Source organism: Dendropsophus ebraccatus, chromosome 11 (assembly GCF_027789765.1).
Source record: "Dendropsophus ebraccatus isolate aDenEbr1 chromosome 11, aDenEbr1.pat, whole genome shotgun sequence".
Taxonomy (NCBI): domain Eukaryota; kingdom Metazoa; phylum Chordata; class Amphibia; order Anura; family Hylidae; genus Dendropsophus; species Dendropsophus ebraccatus.
Window position 1 is genome coordinate 101486390 of NC_091464.1, and position 23938 is coordinate 101510327.

General features: G+C 46.5%; 1 protein-coding gene across 4 annotated transcripts in view; it reads right to left on the reverse strand.

The window, feature by feature from the left end:
* The window catches only part of VPS28 (VPS28 subunit of ESCRT-I), an 83623-nt gene that overhangs the window by 53125 nt on the left and 6560 nt on the right, over positions 1-23938 (reverse strand). For all 4 annotated transcript variants that reach the window (XM_069946245.1, XM_069946243.1, XM_069946244.1 and 1 more), the window contains one exon: positions 23850-23896. In XM_069946245.1, coding sequence (XP_069802346.1) covers positions 23850-23886 — 37 coding nt within the window. In that variant the 5' untranslated portion in view covers positions 23887-23896. Of the gene's footprint in view, positions 1-23849; positions 23897-23938 lie in introns of those variants that run through there.

The window sequence follows — 23938 nt, forward strand, 5'->3', positions numbered from 1 at the left end:
GTAGGGTGTTTTTTTTCTATATTCTACTGCCACGGTCTGCTGATAAGTGCCGCACATAAGTGCGGCATTTATCAGCAACTCCTTTGTTGGCGTAGGTTTTTTTTTTATACTTACTGTAAAAAAAACACGTAAAAAACACTACATTACACCACACTACATTGAATAAAGTTTGAGACTACACCACTACATACCCCATATACCAATCCCCGTATAAAGATGGCCCCCAGGGTGTTTTCGGTGTCAGAGGGATACGTTATTATTACCTCCGACACCGAAACAGCCAGTGAGGATGAATGGGGGGGATCCTTCTTTCCTCCATTCATCCTCATCATCCAGTGACGTGTCTGGGGGTAGCGTAGCGTACGCTGCCCCCCAGACACGTCTTTTCCACCAGTACTGTCCCAATAAGAGATGACGGTATGGCGTGAAATTCTACAAACTCTGTGAGCGTACCTCTGGGTACTCTTACAGATTTAGGGTACGTGCACACTGCGGAATGGCGAAGGATAACCCTTTGTGCATTCCACAGCTGGCACCCGCCGGCGGACTGATGCGGGCGCATGTCTCTACCCGTGTCATAGACTCCATGTTATGCACAGGCGGATTCCGTCGTCCATCCAAAGAATGAATACGTTGGACGGAGAGCGGAATCCGCCCGTGCATAGAATGGAGTCTATGACACGGACGGAGACGTGCGCCCGCATCAGTCAGCCGGCGGGTGCCAACTGCGGAATGCACGAAGGGTTATCTGTCGCGATTCCGCAGTGTGCACGTACCCTTAAGAGTGTATGTAGGAAGGGACACCCGAATCCAGCACCCAGATGCCCCCCCCCCCCCCATCCTCGGAACAAGTTAGGAGATCGTCCGGGAACTGATCTTCCCACTGCTGGATAAAGGTCACCACCTGTACGGGGATAACTTTTATACCAGCACCCCCCTCCTCTGGTCTCTCGCTGCCCGAGCTACTGTAGCTTGCGGCACGATCCGAACATATTAGAAGCAGTAACAGACCACTAATATTTAGCAGCCATGGAGCGGACCCAGCGCTTCTGGATATGAGGGACCCCGTATCGCACCAGGACAACATTTTCCAGGTGACGTCCCCCACACTGGAGAACAGGAGACCCCAGAAGAAGTGCAGAGTGTGGGGTAACAGGGGGATCAGGAAGGACGCCATTTTCCAGTGTGACACCTGTCCTGATCCCTCCGGCCTCTGCATACTGGATTGCTCCAAGGCGCACCACACGTCATTGGGGTTCTACATTATCTAAATTCTGTCCCTTATTCCTATTTCAGGGGTCACGTTGATCCAGGGATTATTCTGATTGCCATTATGGAGTCAGGAAGGAATTTTTCCCCTGTGATGAGGCTACTGTCGTCTGCCTCACAAGGGTTTTTTGCCTTCCTCTGAACACAGGCTGAATTTGATGGACACCTGTCATTTTCAACCCTATAAACTAATAATTGGCCTAATACCCCCAAATAAATTAGAATTGTCCCTTTTCCCCAGCTAAGTAGGTATGGCCGCCATTCCCATTAGAGGATGCCATGATGCAATTACAAAGCCTCTGTGCGGCCAGGACAGTAGAAACCCCCCACAAGTGACCCCATTCTGGAAACTACACCCCATAAGGAATCTAACAAGGGGGGCAGCGGGGATATGGCCCCCTGGTGACGGCCACATTTGGGACGTGAAAATGAAAAAAATGGTAATGTTCTACGTAAGTGACTGTCACCAGTGGGGTCCATATCCTCACTGCACCCTTGTTAGATTCCTTATGGGGTGTAGTTTCCAGAATGGGGTCACTTGTGGCGGGTTTCTACTGACCTGGCAGCACAGGAGCTTTGTAATTGCGACATGGCCTCCATCCTCCATTCCAGCCTCTAAATGGCGCTCTGTCCCTTTGGTGGCTTGCCCTGTGCCCATATGGCACATTATGCCCACATGTGGGGTATTTTCGTACTCAGGGGAAACTACCCTACACGTTTTGTGTTTATTTTCTTTTTTAACCCCTTGTGGAAATGGAAAAAAATCAAGGCTAGACCAACATTTAGTGTAATTTTTGTAAAATTTTTACTCTAAATCATTAATCTTGTCATGATTTTTTCATTTTCACAAGGGGCTAAAAGATAAAAAAAAACAATAAATGTGTAGAGCAATTTTCCCTGAGTACGGAAATACCCCACATGTGGACATAAAGCGCCATGTGGGTGCAGGGTAAGCCTCCCAAGGGAAGGAGCGCCATTTCGTTTTTGAAGGCTGGATTTGGATGGAATGGATTTCGAGGGGCCATGTTGCATTCAAAAGGCCTCTGTGTTGCCAAGACAGTTGAAACCCCCCACAAGTGACCCCATTATGGAAACTACACCCCTCAAGGAATGTAACAAGGGGTGTAGTGAGCATATGGACCCCACTGGTGACGGGCACAAATGTGGAACAATGTGGCGTGAAAATGAAATATTACATTTTTTACACTATAATGTTGGTTTATCCTTGAATTTATCATTTTCACAAGGGGTTAAAAGAGAAAAAAAACACACAATATGTGTAGAGCAATTTCCCCCGAGTCCGTAAATACCCCACATGTGGACATAAAGCGCCATGTGGGTGCAGGGCAAGCCTCCGAAGGGAAGGAGCGCCATTTGGATTTTGGAGGTTGGATTTGGCTAGAATGGATGATGAACGCCATGTCGCATTTACAGAGCCCTCGTGCTGCCAAAACACTGGAAACCCCCCACAAGTGACCCCATTCTGGAAACTGCACCCCTCAAGGACTCTAACAAGGGGTGTAGTGAGGATATGGACCCCTTGATGACGGGCACATTTGTGCCATGAAAGTGAAAAAATGAAATTTTTTACTTTTACGTCACATTGTTCCACATTTGTGCCCGTCACCAGTGGGGTCCATATGCTCACTGCCCCCCTTGTTAGATTCCTTGGGGGTAGTTTCCAGAATGGGGTCACTTGTGGGGGGTTTCCAGTGTCTTGGCAGCACGAGGGCTCTGTAAATGCGACATGGCCCTTGAAATCCTTTCCAGTGAAATTCAGCTTCCAAAAGCCAATTGGCGCTCCTTCCCTTTGGAGGCTCGTCCTGCGCCACCTTGGCACTTTATCGCCACATGTGGGGTATTTCCGTACTCGGGAGAAACTGCGCTACACGTTTTGTGTCTTTTTTTTCCTCTTATCCCTTTAAGAAAATGAAAAATTGAAGGCTAGAACAACGTTTTAGTGTAAAAAATAAATTTTTCTTTTTTCACGCCATATTGTTCGGAAAATCTGTGAAGAACCTATGGGGTCCAAATGCTCACCGCACCCCTTGTTACATTCCTTGAGGGGTGTAGTTTTCTAAATGGTGTCCCTTTAGGGGTGTTTTTTAGGTTTTGGCACCCCAGAGCCTCTGCCAACCTGAAGTGGTACAGTCAGAAATGACCAAATATAACGGAGGTGTTGAAATTCACTAGGCGCTCCTTTGTATCTGAGGCTTGTGGTTGCGTCAAATAGCGCAATAGGGCCACATATGGGGTATTTCTATAAACTGCAGAAACGGGGCAATAATTATTGGGGTGCATTTCTCTGGTAATAGGTTTATAATTATGAAAAATATTGGATTACAATAAAATCTCTGCACAGAAAATTAAAATTTTCAAATTCCTTACACACTTAGCTTTTATTTCTGTGACTCCCCTAAAGGGTTAAAACACTTTCTGGATATGCTTTTGCAGAGTTTGGGGGGGTGCAGTTTCTGAAATGGGGTGCTTTGTGGGGCTTTCTAACATACAGGCCCCTCAAATACACTTTAAACCTGAACAGGTCCCTAAAAATATCTGATTTTGAAATTTTACAGAAAATTTGGAAATTTGCTGCTAATGTTTTAAGCTTCCTATCGTCTAAAAAAAATGAAAGATAGTTTAATAAATGCCGCCAACATAAAGTAGACATGTTGCTAATGCTATTTAATATATAATTTATGTGGTATAACCACTTTCTGTATACGCAAAAAAGTTTCAAAGTTGGAAAAATGCAGTTTTTCACATTATTTGGTTTTTTTTCATAAAGATTTGTTATGAGTATCGACTCCAATTTACCAGAAATGTAAAGTACAATATGTCACGAGAAAACAGTCTAGAATCAGCCGGATAGGTAAAAGCATCCCGAAGTTATTAATGAATAAAGTGACACAGGTCATATTCATAAAATTTGTCTCTGTCATTAAGGCCATTTCAGGCTCTGTCCTTAAGGGGTTAAAGAGACAGTTTAAAACCCCACCCCTCCCAGTCCACCTAAGTGCTTTACCAATTAATACAAGGAGATGAACTATGTAACCACCACCAGTTACCGGGAGGGATATAAGCTGGTGCAGTCATGAGGGACTCATGGAAACCGAACTAACGGTGAGGAATAATTCCTTCTTTCCACAGAGTCACCCCTAGTGATGAGCGAACATGCTCGTCCGAGCTTGGTACTCGATTGAGTATTAGGGTACTCGATGGAGTATTAGGGTACTCGATGGTACGTTACTCGGAGGAGTATCTCGCGATACTAGAGAAAATCTCATCATCAGTTTCCTGTAAGTTTGGGCGCTATTTCTCAGCCAATAAACATGCAGGAGAGTCTTTGGTACATCATGCGATGACGTGGGACCCATACATGTCGATAGCAGCAATTGGTTGGCCAGATCAGATGACCATGCCATATAAAAATCTCGGCCGCCGAGGCTCGGCTCACATACATGCTAGAGGAGGGAATTACATTCCAGTAGGCAGGGAGTACTAGCAATACAAACAAACAGCCCTTGTAAGGGCTTCAAATCATTTTAAATTGTATTACTACAGACTGCTGGCTGGGAGTTGCAGTGCTGCTACCACGATTTCACCAGCACACTATGGTGATCGGCTGCTGGCAGAAAGGGGACATTAGGTGTTGCATACAGACCCCTAAGAAGTGCTCAGTACTATTTTATTGGGACCATTAGTATATTTTCTGATTTCTGTATTTCTTATACACGGCATATCTCAGTTCACTACTGCTTCCACAGTGTAAAGGGGGTGTCACAGAGTGTGTATAGGTGCAGTAGGGCTGGGCGGTATATAACGTCAAAATACCGATACAGTCACTGGCGTCGGTTAACCGACCTCAACTCAGGACGGTATCTGCGGTATTTCACCCCCCCCCCCCCTCCTCACCCTGCGGCCGCATGCTCTGCTCCCCTCAGTTAATCTTCCTGAAGAGGAAGACTGGAGATCTGACAGGCTGCGCACAGGCGTGCTGTGTGCTCAGCGCTGTTGCTGCTTCCTGGAAGCTGCACGGTGTGCCCTGCCTCCCCTCTGCCGTACATAAAGTGGCTGCAGGAGTCAGGTATGGGTCGGCACATCCTCCCCCCACGGGCGACGCACTCTCTCCCGCACAGGAATCCTGGGCGCCCCGTTATCTTTTTGCAGTGTTGAAAGCAGCCGTGACGATCTGCCCGGGACGCTGTCGGCACATATATGTGCCACAGTACTGAGGGACGGGGGGCAGAGAATTCCTGTGCAGGAGAGAGAGAGAGAGCAGTGCCCGGGGGAGCATGGAGGTGCCGACCTATACCTGACCCCAACTGTATGCGCGGGAGAGGGGGGGGGGGGGGGGTCCTGAACAGCATGTGACCGTGACTGGGGGCAGATATTAGATAAAAGGAGAGAGATACCATCTATCTCCTATCTATTTATCTATCTATCGCAGGCATGTCCAAAGTCCGTCCGGAGGGCCATTTGCGGCCCGCGTTCCGAACTTTTACGGCCCCCCAGGTATCCAGCTTGCTATTATCTGCCTGTGTTATAAAGCATATAGCATGTAGAATGTAAAATGGTCGGCCCTCGCACATGTTCACTTCATCAAATTTGGCACTCTTCGAAAAAAGTTTGGACATGTCTGATCTATCCCCTATCTATCTATCCACACAGACAGACAGGAGATAGGTAAATAATGGATAGATAGAAGTCCTATCTATCTATCTACTGTCTGTCATATATACACTCACCGGCCACTTTATTAGGTACACCATGCTAGTAACGGGTTGGACCCCTTTTGCCTTCAGAACTGCCCCAATTCTTGGTGGCATAGATACAACAAGGTGCTGGAAGCTTCCTCAGAGATTTTGGTCCATAGTGACATGATGACATCACACAGTTGCCGCAGATTTGTCGGCTGCACATCCATGATGCCAATCTCCCGTTCCACCACATCCCAAAGATGCTCTATTGGATTGAGATCTGGTGACTGTGGAGGCCATTGGAGTACAGTGACCTCATTGTCATGTTCAAGAAACCAGTCTGAGATGATTCTAGCTTTATGACATGGCGCATTATCCTGCTGAAAGTTGTTGGGTCCATTGTGGTCATAAAGGGATGGACATGGTCAGCAACAATACTCAGGTAGGCTGTGGCGTTGCAACCATGCTCAATTGGTACCAAGGGGCCCAAAGAGTGCCAAGAAAATATTCCCCACACCATGACACCACCACCACCAGCCTGAACCGTTGATACAAGGCAGGATGGATCCATGCTTTCATGTTGTTGACGCCAAATTCTGACCCTACCATCTGAATGTCGCAGCAGAAATCGAGACTCATCAGACCAGGCAACGTTTTTCCAATCTTCTACTGTCCAATTTCGATGAGCTTGTGCAAATTGTAGCCTCAGTTTTCTGTTCTTAGCTGAGCGGAGTGGCCCCCGGTGTGGTCTTCTGCTGCTGTAGCCCATCTGCCTCAGAGTTGGCCGTACTGTGCGGTCAGAGATGCTCTTCTGCCTACCTTGGTTGTAACGCTTGGCTATTTGAGTCACTGTTGCCTTTCTATCAGCTGGAACCAGTCTGCCCATTCTCCTCTGACCTCTGGCATCAACAAGGCATTACCGCCCACAGAACTGCCGCTCACTGGATGGTTTTTCTTTTTCGGACCATTCTCTGTAAACCCTAGAGATGGTTGTGCGTGAAAATCCCAGTAGATCAGCAGTTTCTGAAATACTCAGACCAGCCCTTCTGGCACCAACAACCATGCCACGTTCAAAGGCCTCAAATCACCTTTCTTCCCCATACTGATGCTCGGTTTGAACTGCAGGAGATTGTTTTGACCATGTCTACATGCCTAAATGAGTTGCCGCCATGTGATTGGCTGATTAAAAATTAAGTGGTAACATGCAGTTGGACAGGTGTACCTAATAAAGTGTCCGGTGAGTGTATATATACAGTGGTGCCTTGGATTACGAGCATAATTCGTTTCGGGACTGTGCTTGTAATCCAAATCCACTCTTAAACCAAAGCAAATTTTCCCATAAGAAATCATTGAAATGCAGACAATTGGTTCCACACCCCCAAAATAATGATTTATTATTCTGAATAACATGTAAAAACAGATGAAACAAACATTCAGAAACATCAGAATATGTGATATTATAAGTTACTGTACAGTAATGGAGAGGATGGGAAACACAAGGTCTGACAGAGACTGCAGGGAGCAGGAAGGAATGAGCATTGCAGATGTGGGCACATACATGCAGCGCTCTCTGTCCGGGGAGAGAGGGGTTACAGCTATGGAGAGATTACCTCCACAGTCCTGTCCCCTGATGTAAGCCCCAGCCTGAAGTGGATCTGCTATGATTTGGAAGGTGAGGGAGACTTCCTGGGTCAGAGTACAGACCCCGCTATGCAGACCATGCCCCTCCCCCACTTGCGCTCCCACCCAGTACAGGGAGCTCTTAAACCAAAGCAATGCTCCTAAACCAAGTTACAATTTTGAAAAACTGTGAGCTCTTAAACCAAAACGCTCTTAAACCAAGGTACCACTGTACGCTGTATAGATATATACTGTATAGATAGATATAGCTAGAAATATAGGCAGCACAATAAACGAACTGTGGCTGCCAGCAGACGAATCCCAGACCTTGGACCAAGTCAGCTAGTAAAAAAATACTCTGCAGCACTCCGATGGTAATACAAATGTGAAAACGTGAATTTATTCCATATCACAATGTGCAGCAAACTTCACAAGTAATATATGACGTGCCACTTGAAAATGCCGTAGGAGATGCCAAAACGTTGTGTATTGCTTGTAAAGTTTGCTGCACATTGTGATATGGAATAAATTCACATTTGTATTACCATCGGAAAATAGGGTTTTCAAAAGGTGTGTGGCTTTTAAAAGGGGCGTGTCATAATTATCGTTCAATTTATCGTTACCGCGACGACATGTACGATAAACCGCGATATTGATTTAGGCCATTATCGCCCAGCCCTAAGGTGCAGCCACCTACAGATTGTATACCACAGCCCCCCAAAAACTAGTGGGACCACTAGTATATTTTCTGATTTCTGTATTTCTTACGCAAGGCATATCTAAGCTCCATACTTTGCAGTGTCCATAAAATGGTGAACCCCAGGGGTAAGGGTCGAGGACGAGGGCGTGGGGTTCCAAGTGATGCCGTTGCTGGAGGCCGTGGTTCAGGGCAGGGTGACACAGCAGCATCTGTTGAGGTGGTAGCAGTGGCACACCGGAGACGTTCACTCCCTAGCTTCTTCTTGCAACTTACGGGGTCTCAGGGTACACCACTATTGAAACCACAGCAGTGTGAACAGGTGATAACGTGGATAGCGGATAATGTGTCCAGTAACTTATCCACCACCCAGTCTTCCACGCAGTCCACCCACGCTACCCAAGGGAGTGGAACCCTTGCTCCATTAGCTCAGCCTCCTTCCCCACAGCCTGGCCCCTCCAGGGAAAGAAGGGATTCAGATCCACCACCACCACCAGGAATTCTTTTCTGGGCCCTTCCCCGAGTCTGAGCAACAGGAGCAGTCGATCTGTCCCGATGCCCAAACTATGCAGCTCACGCAGTCAGTGGGTGATGAGAGTGGGAACTTGCAAGCGGGGTTGGAAGAGGTGTCTGATGATGACGATGAGACCCGGTTGTCAGACAGTGAGGTTGTTGTCATGGATGTAACTCAAAAGTGGGGAGCAGAGTGAGGAATTGGAGGAAGAGCTGGTGGATGAGGACGAGGTGACTGACCCAAGCTGGGTGGATAAGCCTAGTGAAGACCGTGCTTCTGAGGGGAAAGAAAGTTCACCCGCAGGACCTGTTGGAAGAGGAAGAGGGGTGGGCAGAGGGAGAAGCAGGGGCAGAGCGAGTAGATCAGCAACTGTTCCACGGAGTCAAACTCCCGTGGCCAGGCCTAGATGTTCGCAAGTCTGGAGGTTCTTTAAAGAAAGTACGGATGACCGACAGACTGCAGTGTGCAACGTGTGCCATGCCAGAATCAGCAGGGGAGCCACCACTAACCAGCCTAACCACTACCAGCCTGCGCAGGCATACAAGTGCTAAACACCCCACTCAGTGGAACCAAGGCCGTTCAGTGAGTGCTAGTTGCACCCCTGCTCCTTCCCCGGTGTCACGTGCTGGCTCTGTTGGTCCCCCCGTCCAGGCCCCAGGCTCAAGCGCCTCCCGCCCTACACACACCCCTTCACCTCCACTCTGCTCCACACCCTCCAGCAAGGTGTCCACGCGCAGTGTTCAACTGTCCCTGCGGCAGACCTTTAAACAGAAGAGCAAATACACTGCCACCGCATGCACAAGCCCTAAATGTGCACATAGGCAAACTGCTGAGCTTGGAGATCCTGCCCTATCGGCTGGTAGAGACAGAGGCTTTTAGGAACCTCATGGTGGTGACTGTCTCTCAGTACTGTCCCCAGCCGCCACTACTTTTCACGGTGTGCCATCCCAGCCCTACACCAGTCGGATAACATCACCCGTGCCCTGACCAACGCTGTCAGTGACAAGGTCCCCCTAACCAGGGACACGTGGACAAGTGGTGGCAGGCAGGGACACAATCTCCCTGACAGCACATTGGGTCAACTTGGTGGAGGCTGGGACAGAGTCTGACCCTGGTTCCGCTCATGTGCTGCCCACACCGAGGATTGCGGGGCATTCCTCGGTCACGGTCTCTCAAGATTTGTATACCTCTTTGTCTTCTTCTTCTTCCTCCTTCTCTCTATTATCCTCCACGAGCATGTCGCCTCCATTTCGTAGCGCTAGGTGCATCAGCACTTTGGTGGGTAAGCACCAACAGGCGGTGTTTAAACTGCTGAGCTTAGGCGACAAGAGGCACACGGCCCAGGAGCTTTTGCTGGGCATCATGGTGCAGACAGATCTTTGGCTCGCGCCACGGAGCCTCGAACCAGGCATGGTTGTGTGCGACAACGGGCGGAACCTGGTGGTGGCTCTGCAACTCGGCAGCCTCACACATGTACCATGCCTGGCCCACGTGTTCAACCTAGTGGTGCAGCGGTTCCTTAAGACCTACCCCAATGTGGCTGACTTGCTCACCAAGGTGCGGCGCATCTGTGCGCATTTCTGCAAGTCAACCACGGATGCTGCCACCCTTAGGGCAGTGCAACTGCCGGCTCACAGACTGCTGTGCGACGTGCCCACGAGGTGGAATTCCACCTTCCAGTTGGTAGCCAGGGTTTACCAGCAACACAGAGCCATTGTGGAATGCCAGAAGTCAACCTCGGTAAGAAGCAGTACTCAGGTTAGTCAGCTACCTCAAATCTACAATGACGAGTGGACGTGGATGTCTGCTGTAAGGTACTGGGCCCCTTTGAGGAGTCAACACAGATGGTCAGCGGCGATGCCGCCATCATCAGCCTCACCATCCCGCTGCTGTGTCTGCTTCAAACCTCCCTGCTCAGCCTGAAGTCTGAGACTTTGCCTTTGTCTCAGGAGACGGGTGAAGAACATCCGCCGCTAGATAGCCAGACCACCCTGACATCAGTTTTTCACCACGGAGTAGAGGATGAGGAGGATGAAGAGGAGCAGACTGCTGCTGCGACTAAAGAGGGTACCCATGCTCAATCCTTAGTGGTTCAGCGCGTATGGCCTGAAGAGGAGAAATTGGTGGAGGAGGAGGAGAAAATTGAGGCTAGTGAGGAGAGGGAGTTCTTGCGTTTTGGGACCCTGGAGCACATGGCTGACTTTATGTTAGGCTGCCTTTCCGTGACCCTCGGGTTAAATTTTTTTTGACCACACAGATTACTGGGTGTCCACCCTCCTGGACCCTCGTTACAAACAGAACTTTTCCACTCTCATTCCTGCCGAGGAACGCAGTATGAATAAGAGTGAATCAATATCAACAGGCCCTGGTGCTAAAGCTGAAAATGTACTGCCCATCTGACACCACTAGCGCCAGAGGACGTAGTTCTGTGGTCCAAAGAGCGGGGGAGAGGAGGGGTGGAGCAGGTAGCTTGTCAAGGGGCAGGGGAACACTCTCCAAGGCCTTTGACAGTTTCATGGCACCTGGCACCCCAGCAAGACTATGTCAACCGTCCCCAGTCTAGACAGAGTAGGGGGGAGGCCTTCAGAAAGATGGTGAGGGAGTACCTTGCTTACCATACCAACGTCCTTCCTGATCACTCTGCTACATACAACTACTGGGTTGCAAAATTGGATACGTGGCCCGAACTGGTGCTTTACGCCTTGGAGGTGCTGGACTGCCCTGCCGCTAGCATGTTGTCAGAGCAGGTCTTCAGTGCAGCTGGTGCCATCATCACTGATAAGCCCACCCGCCTGTCAACTGACAGGCTGACGTTTATAAAAATGAACAAAGCCTGGATTTCACCTGAATTCAACTGTCCACCCAGGGAAAGCAGCTCAACATAAAGATTCTCGGTATCTCCTCTCCTTCAATTCTCAGCCAACAGCCAAGTCTTCTTCTGCCATGCTGTGTCTGGCCTAATTTTTGGGAGGCTCACTTGCTTCCTCACTCATTTTTAATGGTTCTCTGTGTCCTCACTGCCATGCTCTGACGTCACTACGTCTGCGGAGGAGCGGGACAGGTTGCCGGGGGCTAGCCGATCGCGTCCCCGGCAACCAGCCAGCTGTGTTATCTTTTTTGGGGGGGAGCCACGGCCAGGGCCTCACCACCCCCGGTCGATCGGCATCAGGTGTACCCTTGATGGTGACTGACAGCTGGCCTAGCCAGTTAGCTTTCAGCACCTAGGTTGGTGTCCACTATAAATCCCAGCCCCTGGCCTCACTCCAATTTTTTGGGAGGCTCACTTGCTTCCTCAATCACTTTTAATGGTTCTCTGGGTCCTCACTGCCATGCTGTGTCTGGCTAAGTTTTTGGGTGGTTCATAATATGCTACCTCTGTTTTAATGGTTCCCTGTGTTCTCACTGCCATGCTGTGTCAGGCTGAGTTTTTGGGCTGTTTCCTGTCCATTTCCGTTGTGTTTCCATCATTTTCTGAGGTTGACAGGTTTTCAAACGACCTTCCCTCTACCAAACTTGGGTCCCCTGTAAAAATGCCCGAGTTTCCCATTGACTTCAATGGGGTTCGTTACTCGAAACAAGTACTCGAATATTGGGAAATATTAGTCTCGAGTAACAAGCACTTTAGTACTCTCTCATCACTAATACTGGAGACATACCAGATAAGAAGCTTAGGGTCCTCTATTCCACCGGACGATTATCGTTTGCATAATCGTTAACGATTAACAATCTCAAAAAAACGCTATTGCGATAGACCTAAAAACGTTCACTCATTTCCATGGAACGATAATCGTTACTTATGATAGTTTTTTTCTTCGCTATTTCTTTGCTATTGCGTTCGTATCTACTGCAAACGACCGAACGACGTCTTATTCAATGCAAACGATTTGCGAACGTTTTGCGACAAGCAACGATAAAAATAGGTCCAGGTCTTATAAAGCGATCAACGATTTCTCGTTCGGTTGTTAATCGTTAACTGCTTTTCAACCGAACGATTATCGTTTAGATTTGAACGATTTAACGATAATCTGAACGATAATCGGCTGGTGGAATAGGGCACTTAGGGTGGGACCACTGACTGGAGGACCTTTCTCCCAAAGGCACAATCCTTGGCAGCTAGCACCTCAAGCCTGTAGTTTCTGGCAAAGGTGTGTATAGACGACCAGGTTGCCGCTCTGCAAATTTGATCAGGAGACGCCTCTACTCTTTCTGCCTAAGATGATGAAACCGCTCTTGTAGAGTGAGCCTTTAGGTGAGGAGGAATCTTACCCTGTCCAGAATACGCTTGGGATATGGCTGACTGAATCCACCTGGCAATAGTGTCATTGGAGGCTTTATGGCCTCTATTATTCCTGAATAAAGAATAAATAGGCTGTCCAGTCTCCATGGTCTTGTAACTTCTAGGTATTGTAGAATGGTTCTTCTTACATCCAGCGTATGAAATTTCTCTTAGTTTGCATTTTTGGATTAGAACAAAAAGAAGTAGAGTTATTTCTTGGTTCCTGTGGAACTCAGTAAAAACTTTAGGGAAAAATTCTGGACTATGTCTGAATGTAATTTTATCCTCTAGAACTCTCTTGTAGGGTTCTTGAATAGACAGGGATTGAATTTCTCCTATTCTGCGAGCAATTGTAATTGCAACTAAAAAAAGGCTGCTTTCCAGGACAGAATTTTGATCTCTGACTCAGAGATAGGTTCAAAGGGCTTTAAGGTTAGGCCAGTGAGAACAAGATTAAGGTCCCATTTTGGACAAGATATTTTTACTCTAGGTCTTAATCTTTCTACACCTTTTACAAATCTTTTGACTAACTAATTGTCAGAAAGGGATGTGTGGTAGAAACTAGACAGAGCTGATACATGAACCTTTACGGTACTGTGACTTAAAGCGACTCTGTACCCACAATCTGACCCCCCCCCCCCCCCAAACCGCTTGTACCTTCGGATAGCTGCTTCTAATCCAAGATCTGTCCTGGGGTCCGTTCAGCAGGGGATGCAGTTATTGTTTTGAAAACGACTTTTTTTTTTTTTTTTAATTATTTATGAAATTTTATGATATATAGTAGGAAACAAATACACATTGTCATCCGTGCATCTGGACATCCGTAAAGTAACAAAAGCTGTGTACAGATACACGAGTAATATAGTATCCCGTAATACACAGGGCAGACCTGAGACATCATATAAGCCGCAACAATCAAAGCGGTTATCATATCTAAGTAGAGAAACTGAGAAAAAGAAGACTAAGAGAGAGAAAAGGAGGGGCTATAGAAAGGAGGAAAAGGGGTAAATCAGGTAACCACAACAAAACAGCAACAAATAACCAAAAAAAAAAAAAAAAAAAAAGGGGGGGGAAGAGGGTCAGAGGAAGTAAAGTAAGGGAGGGTACTAGCGGGATACCTGAACCGTATGTCCAGCCATCTGAATGTAGATATCTAAACTGTCAACAGCCGCTGATAGTCCGGTGATCCCTCAAAAACAGTCCAGGCCGTCCAGACCGCAGTACACTTGGACGACCTGTCCTGTAACGAAGCAGTCATCTCCTCCATCCTCTGAATGTCCTCCACTTTGCGGATCCAATGTCCTACTGTAGGCGGGATCCTTGTTTTCCAGTGAGCTGGGATACAGACCCTAGCCGCGTTAACTAAAAATTTTAACAGGGACTTTCTGTATCTTTTTATAGGGATGTCCGAGAGGTGTAATAGAAAAAGGGCTGGATCATTTGGGATCTGATATTGTAGGTGGTTAGTGATGACATCCCAGACCCCATCCCATAACGGTCGTATGCTAGAGCAGGACCAGAAAATATGAAATAGCGTTCCGTCCTCTAAGCCACAACACCAGCAAGTCGGCGGTACGTCTGGGAAGATCTTGTGGAGTCTGGTGGGGACGTAGTACCACCTGGATACCAATTTATAACCCGCCTCCTGGAATCTACTGGCTATCGAGGATTTGTGTGTCATCTGATAGATCCTATCTAGTTGTTGCTCTGTAAGTGGTATGCCTATGTCCGCTTCCCATTTTTCCACAAAAGGGGGGCGAAAGTCTTCGGGAGGGGAGATGAGAATAGAGTAGAAGATAGATAGGGAGTGGCGCAAGGGATCTGGACCCAAGCACATTGTTTCAAATGAAGTCAGGGGTCGGGAAAATCCTGCAGGTTCCGGTAGGGACTGCAGGAAATGAGTCAACTGTCTTATCCTCCAGTCTCCTAAGGCGATCGGTTCCCTTACCGCTAATAACTCTTGAGGGGTAAGCCACCTGTCGTTTTGGAGGAAGTCTTGTGCCCTATATTTATCTGTTGTCCGCCACGTTCTAAACGGTCCACAGAGTCCTGGCTCAAACTGCGGGTTACCCATGATGGGAAAGAGTGAAAACGACTTTCCGGCAGCGCTGTGTCCAATGGCCGGGGCTTACATTTGTATATGCATTAGGCTGGCACAACCTCTCCTTCCTTCCTCAGCATTAGGAATGATCCAGGAACATTAACTGCTGTTTGAGCTTTGCACAGGTGTCTTAACGATCCAGCCCATGTTCATTATGCACACAGCTGGGGAATAGGAAGCAATTTGCCTGGAGCATTCCTAATGATGAGGAGGGTAGGGAGGAAGGACAGAGAGGGTGTGCCAGCCTAATGCATATACTAATGTAAGCCCGGCCGTTAGACACAGCGCTGCCGGATTAAAAGCAGTTTTTAAAACAATAACTGCATCCCCTGCCGAACGGACCCCAGGACAGATCTTGGATTAAAAGCAGCTATCCGAAGGTACAAGTGGTTTGGGGGGGTCAGATGGTGGGTACAGAGTCACTTTAAACCTAAATCTACTCCCTTTTGTAAAAAGGCTAGAATAGATGGTATGTATGGAGACTCTGGACTTGGAAATGAGTTACCGAAAAAAAAAAAAAGTCACAGTATTTGTTCCAGACCCTAAGATAACAGGAGTTAGTGTTCATTTTTCGACTATTTGGAATAGTTGTGATTACAGAAATCAGAAAATCCTTTGGATTTTAGGATTTTCCTCTCATGATCCATGTCGTTAGTTTTAGTTTTTCCACTCCTGGGTATAGTAGAGGGCCCTGGTGAAGAAGATCTTTGTCTTGCGGTAAGGGGATCGGGGTATCCACCGCTAGATTCTCCAGTAAGGGATACCAGCTCCTCTTGGGCCATTGAGGAACTATGAGGATGACAGAAGCTTTCTGTACTCCTACTTTCCTGATTACAAGCGAAAGGGGGGAAGGTTTACAAAAGATTTTCCTCCCATTCCATGGACAGAGCATCTATTCCACCCGGAAGATCTCTGGGATTCAGAGAATAACATTTCTGGACTTTCCTGTTTGCGAATAAGTCTATGACAGGAACACCCAATCTCTGAGTTATTAGCTGAAAAGCTTTGTCCTTCAGGATCCATTCCCCCGGATCTACTCTGGTTCGGCTGAGAAAGTCCGCTATGAGGTTGTAAGTACCTTTCAAGTGAACCGCAGTCCGTGAATGGACTGATTGTTCTGCCCAACTGAAAATCTGCTGGACTTTTGATTGAAAGTGAGGGTGTTTTCTTCCTCCCTGGTGTCTTATTATGGCTACTACAGTCATGTCTGAAAAAAGTTTCACATTCTTTTCTTTGAGATTATGCCCCAGAAGTTTTATAGCTTCCCAAACAGCTTGCAACTCTCTATTGGAGTTGGAGGATTTCTGTTGTTGGGCCTGGGACCTTGTACCCTGAGCCATAGCGTCTGGCGTGTGGGCACCCCAACCTTCCAGGCTGGCATCCCTTGTTAGAGGAAACACATGTTCTCCTTTAAAAAAAAATTCTTTTCATTATTTTATTTTAATTTAAACAAAGCAGCTCAAAAGAACAGACAGTGGCTAAGAGTATCTCCTCGAGCAGTTTCAAAACCAAATCATAATCATCCATTTACTTATCCTCCCAGGAGATCCAACCCCCAAGGCACTGTTAACCAAAAACTACCTACCCTATCTCTATTCTATCTTCCCAACTCTAATCCAACTACCCTACACACATCTTACTACGACAAAATGGACCCCGGCTGCGATACAGACGGCAGGACTCCTCCATATCATATTTACTTCTTATACAAGGTTATTTCCATATTCCATCATTATGTTAGGGCAATGACTAGGAGCCAGCACAGGCAAACACGCTCACTAAAAGCTGAACTCTTGGGGTCCATGTTCCCATCTCGGGGATCCTGGTCACCCTCAAGTCCACCCTTTCTCACTTTCAACCTGGTGCCAGTGATCCCACCAATGTGGAGCCTCTCGCATCCCACCCGACTCCTCCGACAGATCCCCCAACCATATATTATGATCAACAGATCAGACAAAGGAGCCGGGACATACCACACACTTCTCTGGCTCAACAACATCATATCCCCCTTTGTACATTCTGATCATCTATCTCATAACTAATTATAATGTCCGCTTACGATAGCATATATTATTCATCCCAAGTAATACACTGGCATCCTGCCATCTGCCGCACAACCGGTGCCATAGAGTCCCCACCCTTATTCTTTATATATTTATTAATCTTAAAATCTGCCCTTACTATATTTAATTCCAGTGCCCCGGGGGATGATCGCCCGTTCACAATTCTTCTTCATCCCTCTTCTATACAGTCTGTTATTAACTCTTCTCTCGTTTGTTATTAACTCTTCTACTCATTTCATCCATCCAATGTTGTCCTTTTGTCTATAATTAGCTAAAATACAATCCCCTATCCCACCCGCTAGCCCCCCTCCCCCATCGGTGGCAAGAAAAAAAAAAAACACACACACAAAAGAAAAACAAAAAAATATCTACCATTCGGCATCAATAATAGACTACTATTTTTCCCAGAATTTTAACCACAGTTCAATATACTCCTTTAATTTAAGGTACCCTTTTTTTTTCCTATTATGCCACAGTTCATACCTTAAAATTGTACTCCCCAATTCCTTCCATTCTTACATGTAGGTGGATGTGCTGCAATCCAATTTCTTGCTATTGCCAATCTAGCAGCTAAGAATAATTTGTACAGAACCCCTTTCTTAATCCTTGGTATCTGTTGATCCTCCATTACCCCCAAAATTGCACAAATAAACTTATCTTTAACATCAAAATTATAAATTATATTTATCCTTTGAAAGATATGTTCCCAAAATGTACCTATTTTTTTACATGCCCACCAGTGATGATCCAGATCAGGGTCTTCCATTCCACATCTTACACAACCTTTTACCTTATCCTTACATAATTTATTAATATCGGCACTCGTATAATACAATCTGTGCGTATAAAATAAATTGTGTAACCTTGTGCCTTTTATCTGTAATGTTATCCCTTGCGTTAGTGTATACTTCTTCCCAGAACTCTGCTAATCTGGGCCCAATAACTTTCTCCCATTTTTTCTGTGAATTCAAAAACAACTTATTCCCACGTGCCTCGACTAGTGCTTTACATATTTTACCAACTCCACCTTTTGTGCCAGTAACCATCTCAACTATACACCGAATTATTCTTCAGTTATCTATTTCCCATCTATCCTTATGTTTAACCTTCTTAACCACTTCTCTCAATTGATAATATCGTAATTGACATACTCTAGCGTTAGTGATTTCACCCAACTCCTCCCGTGACCAAGCTCCCATCCTTAAAAAAGTGCCCAACATAATATAATCCCTTCTGCCTCCAGTACCTCAAGTCCACATCTTTAAACTCAGGGTACTGGCTATTGTCAAATAAGGGGGTATATTCCAACGGCCCTGTAACTTTTTCAGCTTTCCTAAGCTGTAGCCATCCTTTAATCATCATCCTATAAATTGAATTTTTGGGGAAGTTAGCTTGCACCATCCTCACCAGTAGCTCAAAAATATTCTGCGGTCTAATTTTCTGTTCTCTCATACACTTTAACATAAAATCTACTTCTCTCAATTTTATTAACCAAGATAGAACTGCAGCCAGATAGTACTTGAAAAAGTCTGGGATAGCCAGACCTCCCTTTTCTTCCATAAGTGTTAAATATTTTATTTTTAAGCGCACTCTTCCTGTTCCACAACAATTCATTTAAGAGGGCCTCTATTCTACCAAACACTCGCTTATTTAGCCAAACAGGAGCATTACCCAAACAATAATTTAATTGGGGAAGCCATACCATCTTTATAAGTGCAATTTTATCAGCTCTCGTCAGTGGGAGTTTGTTCCATATTTGAGCTTGTTGTTTCAATTTTGCTATTTTTGGTATAATATTCAATTCTTCGAACCTTCCCAGGTCTGGCGCAATCCATAACCCTAGATATTTAAAGGATCCCTGAAATGTCAGCACCTGAAGCATCATGTTTTGATCCAAAGGTAACAGGGTGGACTTGCCCCAGTTAATATTCAGGCCGGAATACTGACCAAATCACCTCACTTCCCACATTACCTGATCTAAACCGGTCTCCGTATTCCCTAAAAAAAACAACAAATCATCAGCATATAGCGCAATCTGGTCCTCACTCCCCATCGCTTCAAACCCGACGATCTGCCTGTTACTTTTAACGCTTTTTGCCAAGGGTTCGATTGCCAGGGCAAAGAGCAAGGGGGAGAGAGGACAGCCCTGTCTAGTCCCTCTGCCAAGCTTAAAGTATTCAGAGGATTTCCCGTTAACCAGGGAAGAAGACACGTAGGTTAGGGCAATCTGACTTGGCCAAGTCAGGTGGCATGTGGGGTGAGGGGGGGGGGGAGCTCTGTGGGATACATCGGTGGTTGTGTGTGTGTTTGTTTGTTTTTTTTGGTTAAATGGTAAGGGTTATATTTTGGAACACCAGAGGTATCAATGAGAAGATTAAGTGTTATTCAATTTTAAAAGAATTGTTTAGGCAGTTACCTGCGATTATTTGTATAATAGAAACGCACTTAGATAGTTGGAGGGTTCAGGTTTTAGAAAGAAGGTGGGTGGCATACCAATATCACTCGGTATTTACAACTTATTCAAGGGGAGTAAGTGTTTTAGTTCATCGGGATATAGCCTTTGAGCCAGTCAAGACTGAAATAGATATAGGAGGTAGATATGTCTTCATTGCATGTAAGGTGGAGGCTTGTTGGGCTGTTTTTGGTTTTGTGTATATACCACCTCCATTCTCTGTGGATATTTGTGTGCAATTTTATAGGTTTTCTAAGTACCCTGAAAGTATGCATCAGATAATGGGGGATTTTAACTGTGTAGTTAATGAGCAGTGGGATCGTAAAAGGGAGTCAGACCAGCAGGGCTCGTATGGTAAATCCCCTTTATTAACCCCTTCAAGACCAAGTCTATTTGCACCTAAAAGACCAGGCTCATTTTTCAAAATCTGACTTGTCTCACTTTATGTGCTTATAGCTCAGTGATGCTGTAACGTATGCTAGCCATTCTGAGACAGTTTTTTCGTCACATATGACACTTTATATTAGTGGCAAAATTTGGTCACTACTGTGTTTTTTGTGAAAAACATCAAAATTAAAATTTTTTTTGCATTTTATGAACTTTGAAATTTTCTGCTTCTAAAAAAAGAACGTTGTATCACATAAATTAGTTAGTAAGTCACATTACCGATATGTCCTCTTTATTCTGGCTTCATTTCATAAACATATTTTACTTTTTTTAGGGTGTTACGGGGCTTAGAAATTTATCGGCAAATTACCACATTTTCGTGAAAGTTTCCAAAACTGATTTTTTTAGGGACTAGTTCTTTTTTTAGTTGATTTAGGAGGTTTGTATACTGGAAACCCCCACAAGTGACCCCATTTTGGAAACTACACACCTTAAAGAATTAATCTAGGGGTATAATGAGCATTTTCCAATAATATATACATTTAGATTAAAGTTTCTCATTTTCAAAAGGAGCATGAGAGAAAAAGCACCCCAAAATTTGTAATGCAGGTTCTACTGAGTACTACGGTACCCCATATGTGGGCATAAACCACTGTATGGGCACACAGGAGGGCTCAGAAGGGAGGGAGCGCCAATTAGCTTTTCCATTGCAGATTTCGCTGAAGAAGTTTCCGAGCGCCAGGTGCATTTGCAGCGCCCCTGTAGTGTCAGCAGAGAGAAAAACCCCCATAAGTTACCCCATTTTTGGAAAGTACACCCCTCAAAGAATTCATTTTGGGGTGTGGTGAGCATTTTGACCCCACAGGTGTTAGAGGAAAGTATTCAAATATAGACAGTAAAAATGAAAAACTCAAATTCTTCCAATAATATGTTCGTTTAGTTTGAAATTTCTCAATTTCACAAGGAACAGGAGAAAAAAAGTACCCCAAAATTTGTAACGCAGGCTCTCCTGAGTAAAAAGGTACCTATATGTCGGTATAAACCACTGTATGGGCACACAGCAGGGCTCAGAAGGGAAGGAGCGCCAATTTGCTGAAGCAAAACCGCAGCTAGTAATAGTTATTAGAATAGCGCAGTTACTAAAATAAAATAGAAAAATTAGATTACAGGTAATGCGGGGGGGTTACGGACAGTCTGGGGTGGTTACGGGTAATCTGGAGGTGGTTACGGGCAGTCTGAGGTGGTCAGAGGCGACGCGCCGTGGTCAGAGGCGACGCGCGGTGGTTGCGTGCAATCTGGGGGGTTACATGTAATCTGGCATGATTACGGGCAACCTGGGGTGGTTATGCGCAACCTGCGGTGGTTACGGGCAACCTGCAGGGGTCACAGACAATCTAGAATTGTTACGGATAGACTGAAGTGCTTATAGGTAATCTGGGGTGGGTATATGTAATTTAGGGGGTGGTTACAGGCAATCTGGGGTGATTACGGAGGGGGTCACTGGCAACGTGCGGTGGTTAAGGGCAAAGTGCGGTGGTTACGTGTAATCTGGGGGGTTACGTGCAATCTGACGTGATTACGGACAACCTGGGGTGGTTACGGGTAATCTGGGGGGGGGGGGGGGGGGGGGGGGGGGGGGGGGGGGGGGGGGGGGGGGGGGGGGGGGGGGGGGTTAGGGGTAATTTGGGAGTAAACTGCAATTATTACTATAATAAAAAGTGTGTGTTTTATTTTTTTTGTATGTTTGTCACTTTTTGTACTTTATACATTCATTTTCACTATATTACTATGATTACTGTGATATTTTCTATCACAGTAATCATAGTTTAGTGACAGAGAGCAAATTGGTCACTTTAAATTTTCAGAGCTGGCTGGTTGTGGAGATGATCGCTTGTACCGGGACCCCACAGGGGGATCCCTGATCACTGCCCCATGCTCTCCGCTACCTCCGGTGGCGGAGAGCATAGGGCTTTCATTAATTTTTCTATCCGCTATCATTTGCTCTATCCGCTGTGTAATGGAGGCCGCTATATACCTCTATCCGCTGTGTAATGGAGGAGGCTATATACCTCTATCCGCTGTGTAATGGAGGAGACTATATACCTCTATCCGCTGTGTAATGGAGGAGGAGACTATATACCTCTATCCGCTGTGTAATGGAGGAGGAGGCTATATACCTCTATCCGCTGTGTAATGGAGGAGGAGGCTATATACCTCTATCCGCTGTGTAATGGAGGAGGAGGCAATATACCTCTATCCGCTGTGTAATGGAGGAGGAGGCTATATACCTCTATCCGCTGTGTAATGGAGGAGGAGCCTATATACCTCTATCCGCTGTGTAATGGAGGAGACTATATACCGCTATCCGCTGTGTAATGGAGGAGGAGGCTATATACCTCTATCCGCTGTGTAATGGAGGCCGCTATATACCTCTATCCGCTGTGTAATGGAGGAGACTATATACCTCTATCCGCTGTGTAATGGAGGAGGAGACTATATACCTCTATCCGCTGTGTAATGGAGGAGACTATATACCTCTATCCGCTGTGTAATGGAGGAGACTATATACCTCTATCCGCTGTGTAATGGAGGAGGAGACTATATACCTCTATCCGCTGTGTAATGGAGGAGGAGCCTATATACCTCTATCCGCTGTGTAATGGAGGAGGAGGCTATATACCTCTATCTGCAGACATTACTACAGGACAGGCTTAGATACAGCGGTTTAGAAGTAAACCTTACATTCCGCCCTCTATACAATAAGAAGCAACAGGGCAGTGTTATTCCTGAGTGATCAGAGCCGGACGGGGACATCAGAGAAATGACTGTATGTGGCTCCAACCTTCACCAAAAACAGCTGGAGGAAGTCTGAATCTCCAAGTAGCCGGTGGGGGGAAGGGGGCGCTCTGACACCGCAAGGGGGGGGGGGGTTCTGACACGCCGGGCCGTACTGGGGGTGGGGGCGCTCTGACACGCTGGCGTCCCTGCACATGCATCGCTCACAGCTCAGACGGGGACATAGGAATACAGAAAATACCATCCTGGCAAAGTGGAGGTCAGTTAACAGACGCCAGAGACGGTATCAGCATTTTCACGGTATATTGCCCAGCCATAGCACTTAAAGGAGAGCGCCCCATCAACCATTCAGCACTTAAAGGAGAGCGCCCCATGAACCATTCAGCACATAAAGGACAGCGCCCCATCAACCATTCAGCACATAGAGGAGAGCGCCCCATCAACCATTCAGCACATAGAGGACAGCGCCCCATCAACCATTCAGCACATAAAGGAGAGCGCCCCATCAACCATTCAGCACATAGAGGACAGCGCCCCATAAACCATTCAGCACATAGAGGACAGCGCCCCATCAACCATTCAGCACATAGAGGACAGCGCCCCATCAACCATTCAGCACATAGAGGACAGCGCCCCATCAACCATTCAGCACATAGAGGAGAGCGCCCCATCAACCATTAAGCACATAGAGGAGAGCGCCCCATAAACCATTCAGCACATAGAGGAGAGCGCCCCATAAACCATTCAGCACATAGAGGAGAGCGCCCCATCAACCATTCAGCACATAGAGGAGAGCGCCCCATCAACCATTAAGCACATAGAGGAGAGCGCCCCATAAACCATTCAGCACATAGAGGAGAGCGCCCCATCAACCATTCAGCACATAGAGGAGAGCGCCCCATAAACCATTCAGCACATAGAGGAGAGCGCCCCATCAACCATTCAGCAGATATCCCTAAAAAGGGGAGACTCACCCCCGGCTGCTGGCTGGGCTGGAATCCCATGGAACATGATGATGTGCCTGCAGACATAAAGGGAACAATAGGAGGATTGTTCAGGGGAA